The sequence below is a fragment of the Psittacula echo genome, assembly GCF_963264785.1.
Source record: "Psittacula echo genome assembly, chromosome: Z".
Lineage (NCBI taxonomy): Eukaryota > Metazoa > Chordata > Aves > Psittaciformes > Psittacidae > Psittacula > Psittacula echo.
The window spans coordinates 57,329,430-57,349,862 of NC_137742.1; the positions used below are offsets into that span (position 1 = coordinate 57,329,430).

At 41.0% G+C, this 20,433-nt stretch overlaps 1 protein-coding gene across 4 annotated transcripts; it reads left to right on the top strand.

Moving 5' to 3' along the window:
- Window positions 1-294: 294 nt before the first annotated feature.
- INIP (INTS3 and NABP interacting protein) lies at window positions 295-13,762 on the top strand. Of its 4 annotated transcripts, XM_080638243.1 has the most exons (7): window positions 295-384; window positions 824-930; window positions 1,747-1,833; window positions 5,267-5,452; window positions 8,427-8,529; window positions 10,989-11,079; window positions 12,871-13,762. In XM_080638243.1, the coding sequence occupies exons 5-7, from the start codon at window positions 8,492-8,494 to the stop codon at window positions 12,964-12,966; spliced, it is 225 nt and encodes a 74-aa protein (XP_080494369.1). In that variant the 5' UTR covers window positions 295-384; window positions 824-930; window positions 1,747-1,833; window positions 5,267-5,452; window positions 8,427-8,491; the 3' UTR covers window positions 12,967-13,762. The 4 variants fall into 4 exon arrangements, with proteins under 4 accessions (XP_080494369.1, XP_080494366.1, XP_080494368.1 ...); XM_080638240.1 differs by lacking the exon at window positions 5,267-5,452; XM_080638242.1 differs by lacking the exons at window positions 824-930; window positions 5,267-5,452 and having other exon boundaries at window positions 330-384.
- The last annotated feature ends 6,671 nt before the right edge of the window (window positions 13,763-20,433 follow it).

Genomic DNA, 20,433 nt, shown 5'->3' on the forward strand with positions numbered 1-20,433 from the left:
CTGGCTCCGACCCTCCAGCCAGGCCCCGCCCCGCCAGGCCGCCATGCCGCCATGCCGGGCCCCGCCCGTTGCCTGGAGACCGGGGGTGGGGGGCGGGTCCTCCTCGCCCCCGCTTGAAGCGGATTGGGCATTTCGACCTATCCGTCAAGCGACACGCTTTGCGGGCGCCGGGGACGGAGCCAGGCGGTGCGGACGGAGGGTGTCGTCGCGCCATGTGTGCGTCATGAGCATGTGCCGCAAGGTTATTGGCTGCGGCGGGGCTGGGCGGGGAAAAACGAGTTGGGAAGGGGTGGGGCGGCATGGCCGCGGTGCCGCCGGGCTGCGGCTAGGGGCGGGTAGGCGGGCAGGAACGGAGCTGGAGCTGGAGCCCGAGCCCTCGGGCAGGTGGGTAGCGGGAGGGCAGGGCCCGTACCGAGCCGTGGGGAGGGGAGCGCAGTGGGAGAGCCCGGCCTTTTCAGGCTGGAGGGAGAAGCTGAGCGGGAGTGTCCGCATGCACCGGGGAGGGCAGGTGGAGGGGGGAGTCCATTACCACGGGGGGGGGGGGGGAGGAGGGGGACGGGTAGGGAGCAGAGCTCTGGATACCTCCGCGCCTGGTACCGCCTGCCCTCGGCGCGGCAGCAGGGGTCTAGGGCACAGCGGGGCCTGACCGCGGTGCGGGTCAGGCTGTTCTGAGCCGTGTCACGGCTCTGCGTTAACGCCGTTGTTGGATTAGTTCTTTGCTGTGCTATCGTGGCTGCTCAGGGGCACGCCGTCCCGGGGTGTAACTGTTACCCTGGTCTCCCTTTGAAATCCGACCGAGGCTTCCGGTTGCCGTTTCCCGCAGGACTCGGTGCTCCCATCCCTGCCCTCCACCCGGCTGAGCTGGAGCCCTTGGCACTGCGCTTCATAGCCTGGCACCTTAACGGAAGCAGAAGTTGATGGTGGCCCGAGGTGATGTATGGCTGAGGAGCGGGCATCCCTCTTTGTATCGCAGCCACAGCTGTGAAGATGGTGGCCTTCAGCAGGCTATGTAGCTGGGATGTAAATTATCTTTCCTCAAATAATCAATTCGGTTGTTTTTTTCTTTTTTTGTATTTTTTTTTTTTTCCAGTTGGAGCTTAAACTGAGGGCTTTAGCATTTAAGGAATATAATACTTTAGTGTGATTCTTAAGTGTAGTCTGACATACTTTGACAGAAAGAAGTTCTGTCGGGAAAAGGTGTGTCTAAGTCTAGAATGACTCTAAAGGTTATTCTTCAGTTACTAAAATACCTTAAATAAAATTTGATCATAGAATAAGAGAATGGTTTGGGTTGGAAATGAACTTAAAGCTCATCCAGTTCCAGGCCTCCTGCCATGGGCAGGGACACCTCCCACTAGACCAGGTTGCTGAAGGCCCTGTTTAACCTGGCCTTGAACACTGCTAGGGATGAGGCAGCCAAAGCTTCTCTGGGCAACCTGTTCTAGTATTTCACCACCCTCACAGTAAAGAACTGCTTCCTTATAGTAACCTAAATTTGCCCTGTTTCAGTTTAAAGCCATCCTATCACTACATGTCCCTGGCAGAAATTGATCACAGTGCTTCATATTTCAAACTAAAAATTTCAATCAGAACAATATAAATAGTATTTATGTATTTTAAGCAATATGCATGATGTATTTGGCTTATATTTTGTAACAATTGCTGCATTTCTGAACTCTATAACAGAATGAAATGCAAGCTTTTCTTTTAAAGGAATATGTTCATCTTATTGTGCCTGTTTTGCAGATATTTGTGGGGTTAAAAGAGTTGAACTGCAGCTGAATAAAACAAGGACTGAAAATTAAAGGATGGCAGCAAATCCTTCAGGACAAGGTAGGTTTTAATCTAAGTATTCCTGGGGAAAGGCTTAAGCAAGATGCCAGTGAAGTCACCAAAACTGTAAGTTTATAGAAGGAGCAAAAAGGGGAAGAGAAGAAAGAAGGTAGAGCTGAAAGTAGTACAGCATGAGCAAGCCGTCTGGGAGAAGGCATACAGATTAAAAGTCCGCTTATGGCTGGGGAGCTCTGGTATTGTGCATTCCTTCATGCTCAGGTTGTGAAGTACCTATTGTGCCTGTGGTTGTTGCCTGGAGCATATTTTAGGCACAGTGCTTAGCACTGAACAAGACTTGTGGCTCTTGTGCTCAGCATCAGGAACAACCAGAAGTCTGATATACTCAATGTCATGATGAGAACAGCAAGACCCCATCAAAAATAGATGGCAACTGGCCCAGTTTAGGAAGAAAAGCCAAATAAAATCATAATGCTAACTCCTATGAAATGCTTCTTTGCACGATGACACATCTGATCTGCATCCATAAAATCTTTCAAGATGTGGAAATGGTCCATCTGTCTATCCGAGGCAAGTGTGTTAGACGGAGCTGAGGGTCTTGGGGGACGTCACTCGATGAATTAAAGGAGGGTCTTAAATCTCCCTCTAGAGGGCTTTTTGGAAATCTTAGTGGAACTCTGAGCATTGTCTGCAGAAAAGCTGAGGAGAAAAAAGCTTATTAGGTATGGCTCTTCGCTAACTGGTTATGAGAAATGAGTTTAGAATTCACTTTTCCAGCAACCAGAACATTCTTCATGCGCAGAACATTCTCCATACCCAGAAAGCAGTCCTGCAAGGCTGTGTGTAATTAATTTGGAAATCCTGATACTTTGAAGGGGTACCAGATCACTTCTGTGGTCATCTCTCCCAGTGACCCTCTGCTTTCAAAATAAATACAGAAGAAAAGTGTTAATCTAAAAGAAGACACTTGACAAAAGAAGATAGGTTTTTTGAACACTTATTGAGCTTTTGTGAAGTGTTGAGAGAAGTATTGTAGATTGCAGAGAGTTGCAGTTCAATCTCTGAGAAGTTTTTGGTATGTAACGGTAAATCTTACTTTATTTTGTGAGTATTAAGTCAGCATCACTGCAAGGGATATAGTGGTGTCATATACAGTCAAAACATACTTCTTAAATACATGAATTTACTGAGAAGTAGAATGAGATTTCCACGCCAGAATGTCTTTGCTTCCTTCCAAACTCCAGAGGCTTTTAATGTAATAGAGCCTTGCAACCTGCTTTTATACTTTGAGATACTCTTTAGAGACTCACTAAAGGAACTGTGTTAATATGAAAATTATTTGCACTAAGCAGGCAAGAAACACCATCAAGTTTAATTAGCCAAATGAGCTGATAAATAATACACCTAGGAAAATTACAGGTAAATTAGGACAACCGTTCAAGGCCTCTGTGTCTTTCTCTTGGCCAGATGCAGACCTGAAGTCAAAATGATTGAGACAAATACTACGTTTTCAGCTTGGTGCATGGTGCTTGTATTGGTACTGTTCAAGCAATCTGTTCCCATTTTCCTCTTCTTGGACAAAAGAAGTAGGGGTTTACTGAAACACTTACTGAAAATGTGACAAATGGTAGCACCTACTCAGACTGCAAGGATGAATTAAACATTAGCCTTCAATACAGGTAGACTGTGTTTGTAATTTTTTTGTACTGAGGTGTTTCTTTCCTTTTAATCAGAATGGGGTATTTCCCTAGAAGTTAATAAAGTTCTCTGTTAGTTGCAGATTTGGAATACAAAGGTTAATATTTTGAGGACTGGACTTTTTAATTCATTGGCCTCTTAGGAAAGCACTCTTTTGATTAGAATTTCAAAGATGAGAACTTATATGAGTGTAGCAACACCAAATAGAATTGAATGAAAGCCTTGCTTCAGACCATGGAACTGATTGCACCAGTTGCATGAGACTCATTACATCATTTAAAAGAAATAGAAAAGGTTTTAGCATGCTGCATATTGGCTACAAGATGAGTTCATAGACCAGAGTGGTACATCTTGGTGGTGGGGGAAATCAGCTTTTAAATTGCAAAAATTACTTTTAGGTGCTTGGTAATACACTGCTTCTGCAGCAATACTTCACAGTACTTACACAACATGCATTAATAAGGCTGCTCTTATGCTTTTGCTTGTGCACAGCAAGGCTACAGCATACCTTACGTGCTACTAAATTAAAGACTTCGACAAGGTCTGCTTCTATCCTGGTGGTTGTTTATCCTTTTGGCCTAAAGGTATGTGAGTGCATTCATGTTACACAGTCTGAGCAGCTAGATTTAGCATTCTGTTTAAGGAGTGTGTTAAAAGGGAAGATTGTGCTGTTCTGCCTTGCATTATGTCATCACCGGCAAACTTTGCTGCTCTGCATCCAGGTCTGATTTGTGTGCAAGCATAGTACTTGAGGGCTTTAGCATATCTGTTCTCTGGAGAACTCTGTGGACATAAAGCAGTCATTAAGTTATGTTCAGTTGTGCATGTAGCTGTTTTCTGGAAGGCAAACAAAATATATTGATATACATTTTGGTAATTCGAGTTAATTTACTAAATTACTAGTATGCGTTTTGTTTTGCTGTCACACAATGTATATGAAAGCCTATCTGAATGTCAACTGTTACTAAATTGTATTGATGTGTAGCAGACTGTTACGTGAATTTGTGATGCCAGTAGTCATAAGCAGAACAGAAAATCAAAATATAGTTATTTTATCCTTTTCAGAAGCTTTGTGTGTTTAATAGGTCTTTAGATTCTGCTTTTTAAGAGGTTGCTGCCTCACCATTTATGAAAGCAGGCACTTCAATAAAGAAATTACTGTGAAAATGCTTTCTGAATTGAGCAGGCAGAGCAGTGCAATGACAGTGCTTTTTAATGTACAGAGCTTAGAGCAGACATCCAGCTTTGAAACCATTTTTCCCAAATAGAAGTGTGTCTTGAACACAGAGTGGTGGAGGGCTCTTTTGTGCTGTTACACGTCTGTGGACAAATGATAAATGCATATGAGAAAAAACTTATATATACTGTGAATTTGAAGCAATCAGCAGATTAGGGAAAAGTTACAAGATGAAAAGCAAATAGGTAAAGGTAATGCTGTTGTCATTCAGAGTTAGCTGGCAGAACTGACATACATATCAATGAGGTAGGGTAGTAGGATTAGGTGTTAGGATTAGGTTAAAGAGTGAAGCTTGCTGTGAGCTCTTAAAGCTACCAGATCGCTCATCAAGGCTTCAACTTTCCCTAGTTTTCTTTCACATGCAAAACTTCTGTGCAAGTAAACTTCTAGCTCCTGCACAGAGCATGTAATACAGTTCCTGATGTCACAAATAAGGGTGTCGGAAAGAACAGGTTTAAATTTTAATCTGCTACCTTAGAGAGTAATCTGAAGATCCAGGTGCTCAGTTTGACATCTGACACTGCCATTAATCTGTTTTAGCTGCCTTGAACGGGTCATTTTGTGTTGAACCTCTTGTGTCTGCAAGGCAGAGAAGAATATTAGTGAACTGCGATATTCGTGAACTGTTTGAACTCAAAATAGTACTGCAACTTGGCCAAGTTAAGTTTGAACTTGAAGCTTTATTAAGAAGCTGCTATGTTTGAAAATCTACGCTTCCTTTCACAGGTGAGAATCCAGTCTATTCTAAGGATGGCTTTTTTGTTTCATGTCTGCATTTTTAGTACTAGAAAGCAGAACAGACGTATCAAATCTACAGATGGAAAATTAATTTCATTATAACTGAGAACAAAAAGAGAACTTCTCTAGCTCTTTCAAGATGGTCTTTAGTGAAGCATTTTGGGATCCTGAGCAGGGAAGAATATAAATGGAAGTCTCAAATATGTATTGTCAGATGTGATGAATTATTTTGTAAGGATGACAGATTTTTCTGTCTTAAAAATGGATTTCTCATATCCCACCCCCTCCATTGTTAACTCTTACATGAACGTGTTTTATTTACATTTTAAGAGTTTAAAATACCTGTAGGAATTTCCCATGGCTCAGCTGAGGAGCACTAACATATATGTGTTGGGTGTTCTCTTCCATGTTCTCAAGTAGGCTTTTTTTGTACATAGCATTCCTTTAAATAAATCACTTTTCAGTACAGCAGGTTGCTGATGGGTGCTGTCTGAATTCTGGAGTAAAGTGCTACTTAAAAAAAAGAAAAAAGGCAGAAAAAACCCCATTTAGTAGAGGGATGAGAAAAGGAAGAAAAAATACTTGGGTTTTGTTTTGTTTTTTCTGAATTCCTCTAGAGTTTCTGCCATAAGATACTATAGCAAGATTCATACTGAAATAGAAGACAGCGATAATCTTGCACTGTTTCTGATTTCAGTTTAAAACCAGCATTTAAAATACTATTCTTACACATCTCACCTGTTCTCACAATGTTCACCATTTCTGAATCACACCATCTGCTTCATAATAAATGTAAGCATATTTAGTCTTTATATTTTATTTGGGAGTAACTTATATTAAAAAGTAGTCTCCTTTTTCTTGCCTCAGTAACCATATAATCTGAATTCGAGGCATGTATTTAGATGTATGCATTTCAGGATAGATAAGCACTAGCAGAAGGCTGCTGAATAATATATCAAATATTAAGCTTTTGGCTGAAAACTGTGTAGAATGAGCATACCTACATGATCACTTTAGCTCAGATTCTCTTAGAGGCACTTCGGTCAGCCTGTTACGTCACTGTCTCCAGAATTTACAAGACAGTAAAGTTTGGGCTAGCTGTGACTCAGACATGTTAAGTCTTGTTAGAAAGATTTCTCAGCCTTTGTATCTCTTAGAGCACACATTCAGCTGGGTTTTAATGTTTCAACGCAATTGCAAGGGTGTTAATAAAAAGATAGTGTATAATACCTAAAGAGCAGAGAAACACTAAAAGACCTGAATCAGTACACTTACAGAACAGAGAGGTGTTTTTTGTGGGAAAGAGAGATTAACATGGGAAAATAGCATTTCATTAAATTCAACTTAAAAATCTGTTAACAAATGCAAAGGTGATAATGGATGATCTTGCACAAAACCACAGTAAAAAGTAATCAAATTGGTTTGCTCTTTTTGAGAACACCAAGACACTGTGGCTCAGGAGTGCATATGTTAGGCATAGTAAATGGAAGAGGTGAGGGGTTTATAGCAAGGCAACAAGGATGCAAATTATTGTTTAGAGTTGAAGGTTTCTAGCTGATAATGGTCTCCTTCATTGAGCCATATGAAAGGAGTATTGGATTGTGTAATTGAACAGCAATGGAAGATCTCTCAAAGGAAATGAACTTTGAGTGCAGCTACTGAAAATAAATTTGAAATCATGTTACTTGACATGCTAATGCACCCCTTAAGAGTTACAGTGTCCGGCTTTCCTAGCAGCTTGTGGGCTACCATTTTTTGGTGGTGTTACTAAAACAGTACTCAGGGCAAGGGCACAACCCGCAGCAGTTCCCAGCACGAATGACTTTGACGTTTTGTATGGAGGAAATAAAGGAGATAACTTGACTTCTACATCTCTTCTTTTATGACAGTGTAGTGGCTTCATATTTATAGGGCAGCAGCACCATTATAGATAAAAGGAAGTGTATATTCTTGACATGAAGAGTGTCCTTTTTGGTGTAGAGGTTTGTAAGAGTTAGCCCTGTAGCTGTTGTCCTCAGTTGTGCTGTACGGTCATACTGGGCAGCATCAGGGACTTGTGAATCTTGTCTATCCGGTGCCCACAGCGAGATCTTTTACCATAGAAGAGTCTTGTGTCCGTACAGCAGGTTTGCTACATTTTTATTTAGAAGGCAACTTCAAAAATGCACAAATGGCAGGTATTCCAGGCATTTTCTAAATTACCTCAGTTACTTTATTTCCTGTACTTCTTGACTTCATTAGTATGCACGGTCCCTTTGGGAGAATGATGTACAAAGCAAATAAAGGTTGCACTCTCGTATTGTGTCCAGGCAGTCAAATTTTGCTTCTCTATTCCAGCACTGTGGTCATATTCCACTGTTGTCATACTCAGAATAAGGGTAGTATGTATATATAAGTACATCAGTATACTAAAACTAAAACCTTTCTGCATAGATTGAATAAAAGGTGGTATTTTTTTTTGCATAAGCATGTGTAAGATAGTCTCATTCTTACTGCTACATATGTAAAACTTGTATTATAGCTTGAGTTCACTGGCATGAGGAATCAGGCCTTGTGAGGATATTACTCCACTATTATCATTTAGTTGTATGCTCAGTGATTGCATTTTAAATCTAGAACCTGGTAAGTTTACTTTTTTTGAAAGGCAAGTATTTGATGACAAATGCTTTTTATAGCTCCAGAGCTGTCCTGGGAAAGGGTAGGATCTAACCTGAGATAGAAACTTATATTTTAACATGTATTAATATGTATGATAGCTTAAGGAAGCTACTTTATATTGTAAAATGAGAAAAGGAAAAATGAAACCTATTTATTAATAGCCTTTCAGATGAGTGCAAAGCTTTGAAGATTAGTGTATTCATCTTAGTGTCATATTGAACAGAGACTTGTAATTTCACAAGGTTAGAGTTAAGATGTAGAAATTACGTAAATCTCTCTAATATTTTTCTGTCATTCTCACCAGGTTTCCAGAATAAAAATAGGGTTGCAATCCTGGCAGAACTAGACAAGGAGAAGAGAAAGTTACTTATGCAAAACCAGTCTTCCACAAATCACCCTGGAGCCAGGTATTTTATGTTCTTAGACGTGTTTGGAAATCACTGATTACATCAAAAGAGGAGAGAAAAAAAATAATCAAGTGAGCTGTAAACTTACATACACACTTATCAAAAGTGTTTTCTGACCATCCTCAATAACTTTGCATTTTAGCAGCATACTAGTACTTAAAATTGTTTACAGACCCTGAATTTTGGCTTACATCATTTCCATTTGAGAAGGACAGAAGTGGATATGTTCACTAAACTGTATTAAAGTCTACCTTAAAGAAAAGTCAGGAGCAGGCCCTGAGAAAGCATTTAATTATTAAGCTGAAATGCCCTAAGGAATGGAAGTAGCAGACCATTAGGTTCAGGGTACTGTGTGTTTAGAAAGAACAGTTTGGAAGTGAGTTATCCTTGAAACCCCCTCTGTGCAATACAAAGCCATTTTATGTTACTGCAGATCTGGTAAAAAATACTATGTTGTAAGGATGATTCTACACCATAAAGGTGTAATAATCTAGCCTAAGAGCTGCCACTGGGGTTTCCCCCATCTAAAAGAAAAAGATTAGGTTTTGGTCATAAATCAGTAACTATAAAATCTCACACTGGTTTACATGGAGAAATTGAGATACGTGAACTTTTGGGTTAGCATGAAGTGAGCACAGGGCCGTATTTTAGATTCAGTGTGTACAAGAGTCACAGTCTGAGTGCTGCCTGTATTTGTTTTTCAAGGAGATTCTAGGTCACCTTTAATTCATTCAGACTGTCAAAAAGCTTACAGAATATTTGAAATTGTCAGAGTTAGATCACTGAATATCTCTGTATACAGTTATTATACAAGCAAAATTATTGATGAGAGAGGAAAATAGGAATATCATACTGCTACCTACAAATCCTGACTCCAGGCAACAGTGTTTCAGTGCTCCATTGCAAGTCTGGCAGAGTTTCAGGGAGTGCTTGTTTGCTTTATTTTTTCTTTATGGAAAAATAACACTGTATGCTCGTGAGCAGAATTGGAATTTACTAATTTTGAAAGTGGGGATGGGAGGGAACCTACAAAGCTGCAGTCAAACTCTCTGCTTTGGCATGATGGGCTGATGTGTCATTTTTGAGCAGCTGACAGTCTGTGACAGGGATGTTTGCTAAAGGTTTGAGACCACAGAGTTGTCAGAAATGAGACCACAGAAACACTGCAGACTTGGCAGAAAAGTGCTTGATGTACCTATAGCACAATAGTGGCATGGCCAGCCTAACGGTAAATTAATTGATTGATTTCTGGCCTTGGCATATGGGAATCTTCTGTCCAAGAAGAGAAGGCCTGTCTTTAAAAGTGTCAGCTTATGATGAAGCCTTAAGATTATCTGCAGAAATCATATTGAAAAATTAGAGGGTACAGAATTAAATGCAAAACAAATACTTTCAAAATAACTGAAAACATTATGTTTTAAATAAATCGAGCAGTACTTTTTTTTTCCAGCAGTGAAGTTTAACTTAACATTTGTCTTAAAATCTGTTCAGAGGGTTGTTACTTAGCTTTCATGATGTATTTAGGCATAGATTTGCTAAAGGTCTTTTCATGAGTATGGCTGCTTTTGAAAAATGAAGTACTAAATTAGCTGTTGACATTAAAGCTGATGAGAAGGGTCAGTTTTGATGAGTTTGCTTGGTTCTTTTGTTGTCCTTCATACCTTTGTCTCTTACTGAGGAGGAAGAGAGGCTTTCAGCGCCCAGCCTCTAGAGCCAGTTGCAGTAGTTGTGAATTGCCTTACAATACAGCTTTAATGGCAGTCCTTATTGATTTCTATCTGGAGGATAGCTGATCATGTTACTTACATAGAACTGGGGGGCAAAAAAAGTCTGCTTTTTATTTCTTCTTTTTTTGGTTACAAGGTGGACAAATCTTGAGATACAAAAGCCAGGAAAAACTATTTAAAATTTGAATTTGAAACCTAATATATGCTGCACTTAGATAAGCAAAATAATTCTAGGAATTCCTAATTTTAGGAAGCTCCTTTAACATAAGCAGTGATCTGCTGCCCACCTGCTGAAAAACTGGTCTTATATTGAAGACTGCAGAGCTCTTGCTAGTCTTTCTGTTTATCACAGTTGTTTAGAACAGTCACTGAGTGACTGAGTAATGGTGAAAACAGAAAGCTGTTGTTTTAAAAATGCTGACATTGTCTAATGTTGCACCCTAGTGGTTCCACTGACTTCCATGAGTGAAATCCACAACAGGCTTCAGGACTGCGAGTCTCACGGGTTTAGTTTAGCATCAGGTATTTATGCTAAGTCAAGTGATACTATGGCCACTCCATTTTCCTTTTCTCTCCTATGTTAACAAATAGTAATTCCAAACAATAGTTAACAGTTGCCAAGCTGTGAGTCAAATAAAATGTGAGCTGTGGAAGTCTTGAAATCTATAGCTAAAATGGCAAGAACATACTTTTTTTGTGGTGTTTGTCATACCACCTTGTTCCTTTTTGCAGCATTGCACTTGCAAGATCACCTTTGAACAAGGATTTCCGTGATCATGCTGAGCAACAGCACATCGCAGCACAACAGAAGGCTGCACTGCAGGTAAGCTGGTACAGTCAGATGGAGTTTAGCTTGGCTCTGTTTTAGATCCCTTCTGTGCCTAGAGAGAATGAAAAGTCCCTTTTAGAGGTTAGGTTTCATACATTTCTGTATTTGTCACAAATGAAGTTTTTTCTTCTGTTATGAAAGCTTAAATCTACCAGCTTATTATGCCTTGATATGGTTGTAAGAACGTAGCCTACAATATCATCACAGGTGTCCTATACGTCTTGGTGAAAAGTCAGTTTCACCATACTTCTCAATGTCTCGTGAAGTATAGGGAGAACTAGCCGCACAGCTTTCCTTGGCTGAGTCTGAGTAGATGCCAGGTAAATACAGTTAGAAGTGATGGGGTAGAAGATTTGGAAAACTTACTTGTACACTTACAGGCCTCTATTTGCTGTTGTTTTGCTGATATCAGATGAGGTTGATTTTTTTTTTTTTTTTGTGTTGAAATTGGAAACTGAGCAAGAATGCCAGTACATGGCCTCCTGCCTTCCAGAGGCACTCTGGAGAGTGTCCTGGCACTCCAGAGAGCATGATTCAGCAGAGGACACAGGAATAAACACTGAGATGCAACTAGCAACCCTGTTCACATATCCTTATGCCTTCTTGTGTTTCTGTTTCCTAGTAAAGGCCCCAGATTGCTTCTCCTAAAATGAATGGGAGCAGAAGTGAGCTCTGGTTGGTGTCCTGTGTTGATCATAGAACATTGTAAGCTGGAAGGATCCTCTGTAGGTTGCTGGTCCAGTGCCCTGCTCAAAGTATGACTCACAGTAGTGCTGTATCACATTGTTGAGGGCATGGTCCAATCAAGTTTTGAAGTTTTTCAGGCATGGACTTCTTGCAGCCTTTCTTGGCTCTGAACATGGCTCTGTTTCCTCTGTATCCTGTCACTGGGTATCTGGAAACAGCTTAAGATCTCCCCTCAGCTTTCTTCTCTTACAAGAAGCTGAGGTCTCTCACCATCCCATGGACATTGAGAGCTCCAGCCTTGCCCTCAGCTGTCTCTTTGGGTCTCTGTTGGACTTGCTGCACTTTATGCCTCAAACTGAACACAGTATTGCAAATACAGCTTCATGGGTAGCTTCACTGGGCCTGCTGCCTGTGCTGTTGCTGATACATCCCACTGTGCTGCTAGCTTGTAGTGTGCAAGGGCACATTGTTGACTGAGACTAAACCTGATACTCACTAGGGCTTTTCCCTAATCGTATAAGTAAGGAAGATGCAGGCAGTCTGCCTTACCTCCAGTCTTCAAACTGGGAACGTCTGTATACGATTTTGCAAAGGTTGTCCAGAGCCATAAGCAGCAGCTGACTTTCTCAGGTGAAAGAGCATAATAAATTGTGTGCAGAATGCTGGTGTCCCATGTTGTACAGGAGTGTGTCTGCTCACATGTAATTTGTACATGCAGCCTCAGGTTGTGTGACAGTACTGATGCACACTTCTGGCAGTCATGTGTAGCATCTGTCACAAACCAAGACCTATAAGTTGGATAGATGAGAGTGAAAACATGGGGTCTAGGCACAGGACAGCAACCAGGAGTTCATTTACCACTCTGCCTTCCTCCATGGGATTTGCTGAAAAAGGAGCAGCTGAGAATGGTCAAGTTAATTTCCTTGATTGGCACTGTTCAGGTGGGGCTGAGCTAAAACTGCTGGTTTTGAACGTTACTATTAGAGTTGAGGACCAGACTGGGAGAGATAAATAATCGATACTGCAGAAACTGTGAAGTCTTAAATTATATCAGTGCTGCAAGGAGTTATGCATTAACAACTGTTTTTTTCTTTCCAGCATGCACATGCACATTCCTCAGGATACTTCATAACTCAAGACTCTGCATTTGGAAATCTTATTCTTCCAGTCTTACCTCGACTTGAGGCAGAATGAGGAAATCTTGTTTCTCAGAACTGCAAGGGTCTGATTTTGGCCATACCAGGAACTGCCTGACCTTTAATTTCTTTACTTATCTTAAAACCTAATTTTTTCTGGATTTCTGCGGTTGCCTTTTGGGAGTGTCAGCCCTAGTGATGAAAAAGCAATGTTGTTGAACAGTGATTTTTATCCTGTATTTCTGTTCCTATGTCAGGTCAAAATCAGACTTCCTTGATGCATAAAGTATATAGGAATTGCTCTTGCCTATTTCTGTGCTTCCTTTAAATAAATTTCAAACCAGAGTCATCAAGAGACGCACACTCTATCAGCATTTGTGGGTTTTTTTGTTGTGTACAGGTACTATATTTGACTTTAGTGAAAGACAAAAGTTACTTTGTCCATCAAAACAGACACGAATTTACCAAATGCATCAGTTTTTTTTCTTGGGGGTTTTTCTGGGGGGGTTGTGTTCTGGGTTTTTTTTATATTTTATTTCTTATTTTATATCTGAATGCAGGGACATTGCTAGTGTACTGTTTGCTATTGTGGTATCGCCTGGTCTGAAGTCTTTAGATGTGCCTGCATCTTACTTTGTTTTGTGAAATATGAAAATGAATTCAAATGGGGAAAAACCAATTGTATCAAACACTCTTTTAACAGACAGAAGTCTTCTAAGTTGTCTGGATATTTCAGATGCAAAGCGTTGTCTGCAATGACAATTAAGTTTAAAAAGACGTATTTTTCTAGTCATGACTTTTTCAATACTTGGTGTGTTTAATTTTTTTGGGAGGTGTGGTTTGTTTTTTAATGTTTTTATCTGTGGTAATGAATTCCAGCTCCTTGCTGAAAGAAAATCTGTTTCTCAAGATAAATTATTTTGGAATTGTGATGATGCTACCATGATAAGGTAACTTGAAGTGAAAAACAGGCCTTACGTATTCTTATATCTCCATGGCTTGACTAATACAATTATACGTTGATTGCTTTACCTATGGAGGCAAGTTTTAGAAAGCAAAAAGAACAAGAGAACTTAAGTGAGACCCGGAAATTAGAAAATGTCTGTTAAACTGGTGCCCATTTGAAGCAGCTCGGTCCTTTGCAGAAAGTTACCTGTCCTGTGAAGTTGCCAGGGTTGCAGTCTATAGATTTCCTTAGTGAAATTTAGGGTATCCTCTTACGTCATCTGCAGGGGATTGCCTGAACCCAGGAAGCGCTACAGAACTATGAACACCTTTGTCAGTGCCATTATTTGTGAATACAGAGTGAGGGCCAAGAGATGGGTGCAGATAGGAGGAAAATGCTACCTGTTCCATATACCTCAGCTGATTACAGAGCCTTGCAGAATCTGCAGCATACTGAGACGTACTCAAAAAGGAGAATCTTCTGGGGAGGCCAAGATAGAGCTTAAAGTTGTGCAACTGTAACATGAACTACTTGTGTCATACACTTTTTTGGTGAGTCATAGGAACAATGATGGTTTTTGTGGCTAATGGAGAAAGGGGTACTGTCACTTCTGTTTTCAGTGGTTGTGTCTGTGTAGCTTTTACTTTTTAATTACCAAGAGTAACTTCACCATGAAGCTGTTCTGACTACTCATCATTCTGCAGTGTGAGCTGAGTATCTTAGATGCTGTGAAGAAAAGGGTCTGCAAATCTGTGAGGCAGCTCTGAATCAGTCCAAGCTTGGAAACATACAAAGGCAAAAAAGGTAAAGTAGATACAGCAAGAAGTTTGGATTTTAGATTTCAATTGAATTTAAAAAGTAGGTTGGGCATTTTAATATTAAAGGAGCTTTTTGTTTTCCTGGAGAAAAGTGGCAGAAGAATATCTGCTTTCTCTAGAAACAGACTTTCTGTGCTAACAAATTGAGCTACAGAATCCCTGCCTGTTGTTCCATGGTTGCGTTTGATCCAGGCAATGAAACAGTAAAGATCTTTCCCCTTTAGAAAGCTACAGTTGCTCCACTAGAGGAGTTAAACTTGCTGGCTGTGGTGGTTTCATCTTGAGTATCAAAAGATCTCATTTGGAAATCCAGGGCCTGGGCTCAAAGGTGGAGGTATTTGAAGGGGGAAAAATTGATGCAGGTGGTGTAATATTTTTAAGTTGTAATGCCTCAAATTATTCTGTGTAATCATGAGGGGCTTGGGGGTATGTGTAGATATAATTAACTGTCAAAGATACAAATGTTGTATATGGAAGCTGCTATCCTAGAAACTACAGTCTAGCAATTAGTGTCAGATGCATCAATTTGTCTTGCCACTCACACTATTTCTTTTCCACTGTTAATCAGTATTAAACCCCTTCATCTATCCATGTACAGTTATTTCATAAAAATCTTTCCTCCTGTTGGAATTGCATGTTCAAATTCAAATCATTATTAGTTACAGTATACCCAGTCCAGGAAGTGTCTGGGGTGTCTTGCCTGTGGCAGTAACCATGAACTTAATCACGTAAAAGCAGAATGATTGTAATCTAGTGCTGACCTATGTACCTAAAAGTATCTTGACACATACAGTCACTCCAGTAATTTTATTTTGTTTGCTACAGTAGCAATTGGCCTTTCAACTCAGTGCAGGTGACTGGGGTAGAGTCCGTATCAGAGATGGATGACTGGTTGAGAGCAGGTCACAGTGCTGGGTAGGTCTTGCACTAAACAGGTCAGATAGATGGGAGGTGGGCTAACACAAGAGGTCAAACTTTCGTAGTGATGGCAGAGTCTTAATCTGTCAAGATCAGATGAAGTAAAGAAGTCAAAGTTCTTGAAGCAATAAAAGAACTGAACCACAGCTTCTTAGCTATATGTATTTTTTTTCTCCAGCTAGGTAAGTTTTCTCTACACCCTTATTTTCCAGAGTCACTCCCCATCTCCCTACCATTATAGGCTCTGGAAAATGCTCAGTTTTAATTGAACAAGCCTGCCCTGTAGAACCACATGCAGTTTCCTACCACTGCAGGGGTTTAGTCTCTTTTTTTCTTGGTATTTTCACTCTATTGATCTCTTAGAAGCTTTGGTATGAAACTGATCAGTGGTACCTGACATTGTATTTGCACCCTATGCCAAAACACCCCATGAAGCTTATTATTGGAAAGAAATTGCACCCCCTGATGTCACTTGCCTGAAACTTCCTGGTCACTTTGATGTGTTCAGTCAGTTAAAATAGCTAAATGCTACTTCTGCCTCCAGGTGCACTAAGCACAGGGCAAGCCAACTGTAATTTGCAAGTCCTGTGAAAGCAGTTGGGTACCACTGTTCATCTAGGGAGTCCTGTATGAGGTAGAGACTTTGAATGGCTCTAGTCTTTTATTAGACCACCTGTGTCACTTCAAGACTGGAGGTCATTTATTGTCTTGCTGCGCGGCAGAGAGGACAGTGCTCTGCCCCTAAGCTTGTAGAAATGCATGAAGAGGCCAGGCTTTTCATATCCTCTTTAAAAGAAGAGGAAGTTGTTAATTATCAAGCAGGTAACATGGAACATGAGCTTGAAGTGGTGGAAGGAAATGCAGACAACTATGTCTCAGAGTGCCCAACTTTTTGTGGATTGATGTATTTGATTGCAGTGTTTCAGGAGCAAAGCATAAGGGCTGAAGGAGAGTGAGCCTAGAATAGTGTGGCATGCAGTCACAGACTTGTGAGCAAGCAGTGACTATCTCAATGCATCCTCTTAAGCATTATGATAGTAAAAATAGCACTCGGTGTATTTACCAGGAAGAAGCATTGCTAAGAATACCTGTCTTTTGCACATGATGTGCTTTTGTTTTGTGTCTGTTAAGATGTATATTCAAAATCAGAAGGATGCCAGAGAAAGCAGCAGAACAATTCCTGTTGGTCAAAATCATGTCATTGATCATTCCTCCTGTCAAACCAGCTAACATAGCAAGTTTTCTTGAAGAACAGGGTCAGTGCACTGTGCTGTGGACTTCTGCTGAAAATTGAGCTGATTCCTGTGTCCTAGGGATCAGACAGTAACCAAAATACATGTGAATCCTGAGGGAAAGTCTAAGAGAAGGCAGGTCATGTGGGTATACACAGACACCTCTGAAGGAGGAATTGGAGAGAGGGAAGGATTGTCTGCACCCAGTTGGAAGAGTTCCCATCCAGAGCTTTACATGCCTGATTGATGTTTCGCTAACAGACAGGGAAAATCCAACAGCACCTGCTAGTAATACCCTTGTGGCTTGCAAGTCTGCTAATCTGTGTTCTGAATTGCTTTTGGAGGCTGCAGGCAGTCTTTATTGGGCTAAAATGTACTGTATTGAGTTTTCTGTAATGAACAGTAACTTTGAACACTAGTCAGCAAAGTGGAATTCTCATGCTATTGGGTTAAAAGCTTGCTCCAGTGAGTTTCTGCATTTGTTGGAACCATACAGCTTGCCCCAGGCTTTTTACAAGGACACTAGCCTCTCCTTGTTTCCTGGCTCTTACTCTTGAAAGAAACAATGAAGTGAAGTAACTCACTGGGGAAATGATTTTTACACTCCTTTTTGAATACAGTTTTTTCTTCAAAGAGGAAGAAGGCAGGTTAAGCACTACTAAACCAGAGAAAACTTGATCAGTGTAGTCAGGCACGACGAAAAATTATACTTAACTACTGGTGAGGAAATGGCTCTTCTCAGTTAGAGAACTTCTGCTAAGTTCATTCAGGCATTGAATTATAAAAGATGGTGGCACAGTTCTCAACCAGTTCTTCTTAAGGCCTCTAATCTGGATACTGTAGTATTAGTGGATGCTACTTTTGGCACAAAGGTTTTGTAGATGGTGTCCCATTTATAGTAATATCCCCCATGCTTCTTTGTATCTTATTCCAGTGATAAACTGAGAGACAGGGTTTCAGAGACATCTGTCAGTATGATGTCCTGATCCTCACGTGGGGCTTTTAACACTCGTGCTGCGGTATGTCAGAAGAGAGTACACTGTCAGCACCACTCAGCAGAGCTTTCTGATGATGCAGTCTGTTCACGTACGTTAAGGGTAGCAGGTGATATTCAGTCATCTAAGAGTGGAAAGTCTCAAATCTAATAAATGATTGTTTATCCTAAACCCCAGCTCAGGGATATTCTCCAGGTGTTAAGTCAACAAACTGCTTGCCTCAACACGTAGCTGGAGACACCTCAATACAGCAACTGAGCCCTAAGGCAGAAGGGAAACATGTTCTTATTCCTGTGATTATTACTTTTCAGCCTTTCCATACTAATGTGGTCTGTGATTCTAGCTGACCTGTTTAATATACCCTTTTACTCTGCTGGAATTATTTTCAGCATTTTCTTCAACACTTTCTGGGGTAGCACCCATCAGTGCTACCATTTCATCCTCTGCCACACATTCATCTCTCAGTTATGTTCTTCCCTCCTTCCTTCTGCCATGTCTTCCTTCAACTCCATTTCTTCCTTCCCATCAGCCTCATTTCCTTGCAATATTCCTTACCTCAGCTATCTTGTTATACCGTAGCAAATGTCCTTTGATGAAGCTCCATTTCAGTAATAAAGGTGTAATTACATGTCTTGACAGATGCAAGCAAGACTGGGATCAAGAACTTACTTTTGGGAACCCTGAGTGCATTCAGCTCCAGAAAGATTCATGACACTATTGGGTAGCTCAGCATCACCCTAATGTACTCAGATTCATTGATGAGGAAATTTTTGCAGCACTTAAACAGTTCTGTTGCTGGAGAGTGGCATTTGATTGCCTAAAGCTTGGCAAGCCCAGTCAAAAGAAATGTGGGCCAATTCTGGCCTGAGCCCAAGCCAGGTGAGGGATGCTACCTGATTTTGGTGAACTTTAGATTAGGTAATAACCAACATCACCTGATAAAGCTCACATCAACCCATGTCTGTCCAGAGGTCTGTAGGGAATGGGTTAACGTAAGGGGATATAAGCTTTCCCACCTTTATCCACAGGGAGCATGTGCAGCCCTCACGGGGGCAGCCTGCCTCATTCCCAGGCTCTGACGCAGTGGCATACAATTGGCACAGAGCTCACAGGAACTGATTATTGCCACTGGATTGTGAGGGTCAGAAAAAGGGGATGAAGGAGGTGAGTGGTGATTGGATGAAGGTTTCCCTTGTGGCCCAAGGAGCTGCAAGGTGTGACGCCAGTGCTGTTCCACAACATGAGTTTGCCTTGTGTATGTGGGAGCACCTTCATCTTATTAGCCCCAGAGAGTTCTCAGTCCCTGTTTGTTCCCCACAGATAGCCTCAAACTTCAGCGCTCTGCCAGCAGGAGCAAATGTCACCTTAAATGCAAGATGATACTTAGAGCTGAGTGAGGAATATTTCTCCCTTTCCAAGAAAGCTCTTGGGACTTCAAAATAGCCTTGCTCTCTGCTGGTTCTTCTCAGACCATCTGAGGAGGCAACAAGAAATGCCAGGGGGAAAAGCTCATCACTCAGGAGCAGTCCGCACCACCCTATCCAGGCCTGGGGTATAGCATAGGAGATTCATGTTCACGAAGACGGTGTGCTCAGTCTCCTCTGATGGAGTTCTTTCTCATTGGATAAAAGGTGAAATAATCCTTGCAACAAGGACCTGACCCAAGGTTTTCCACAGGCCAGGTGAGAGCCTGAACCACAAAGTAACTAGGCCAGTTTTGTTCCAAGGCAGTGAATATTCATCTAAACAGGATTAGTTCCAAAGAGGGAGGTTGGGAAAGTTAGGTTGAGAAAATGTCTATCCCATGCTAGTGAGTATTTTTATGCATGGCCAAAGCATAATGCCATCTGAAAGGAGGTGAGGAGGCTACATCTCTCAGTAATTCACACCCAAATGGAATTAATACAAGACTTTCCTAGCAGAACATAGATCTCCATCAGATGCCAATTCGTTGCCTCCCACTTCTGCAGTGTGTGTTCAGTATGCATTGTGCATTTTGCCTAGATATGCTATTACAGATCTCTTTCTAGCTTTTAGTACTTACAGAAGTGAAAGCCAATGCCTGGCCTCCTTCCCCCTTTCCAACTGTTTTTCTTTCAGGTAAGCAATTTCTTATAATATTGGTTTCCAGTGGCAGAAAGAAATACACGTATGGGAATTCCTAACACCTACACTATAGTGTAAATTATATAGCTGTCTATCTGACAGCGAAATTGATCTCAGAAATATTCCCATAAATAATATTTACAGTGAGTTGCAAAATACACCTTACAGTACCCCCCATAAATATGACAGCTTTTCAAACTGAGACCATTTTCACAAGGAACAAAGCAAACCACTCAATCACTGCTGTGGTTCTTACCAATCTGACACATAATGCATTCTTTACTAGCAAATCTTAGCTTCCCTGCATCTCGTAATGTGAGTATTTCTCTCAGCTGGTGGGAATTGTGTCTTTATTTCCTGTATAGTCAATGTCTGATTTGGAAGTGAAAAGAATTCGGAACTCAGATGAGGGAGCAATCATGCTTCGTTCACTTGGGGATTCCAGATGCAGGTAAATTAGCTGAAGGATTTTACTCTCATTAGCAGTCGGATGATGATAGATTATGCCAT

Excerpts from the sequence above, each read along its gene's own strand:
- INIP (XM_080638240.1), top strand. The coding sequence starts at position 1,809 with ATGGCAGCAAATCCTTCAGGACAAG. Across the intron at positions 8,530-10,988 it reads ACAAATCACCCTGGAGCCAG|CATTGCACTTGCAAGATCAC; the intron begins GTATTTTATGTT and ends TCCTTTTTGCAG. Across the intron at positions 11,080-12,870 it reads AACAGAAGGCTGCACTGCAG|CATGCACATGCACATTCCTC; the intron begins GTAAGCTGGTAC and ends TTTTCTTTCCAG.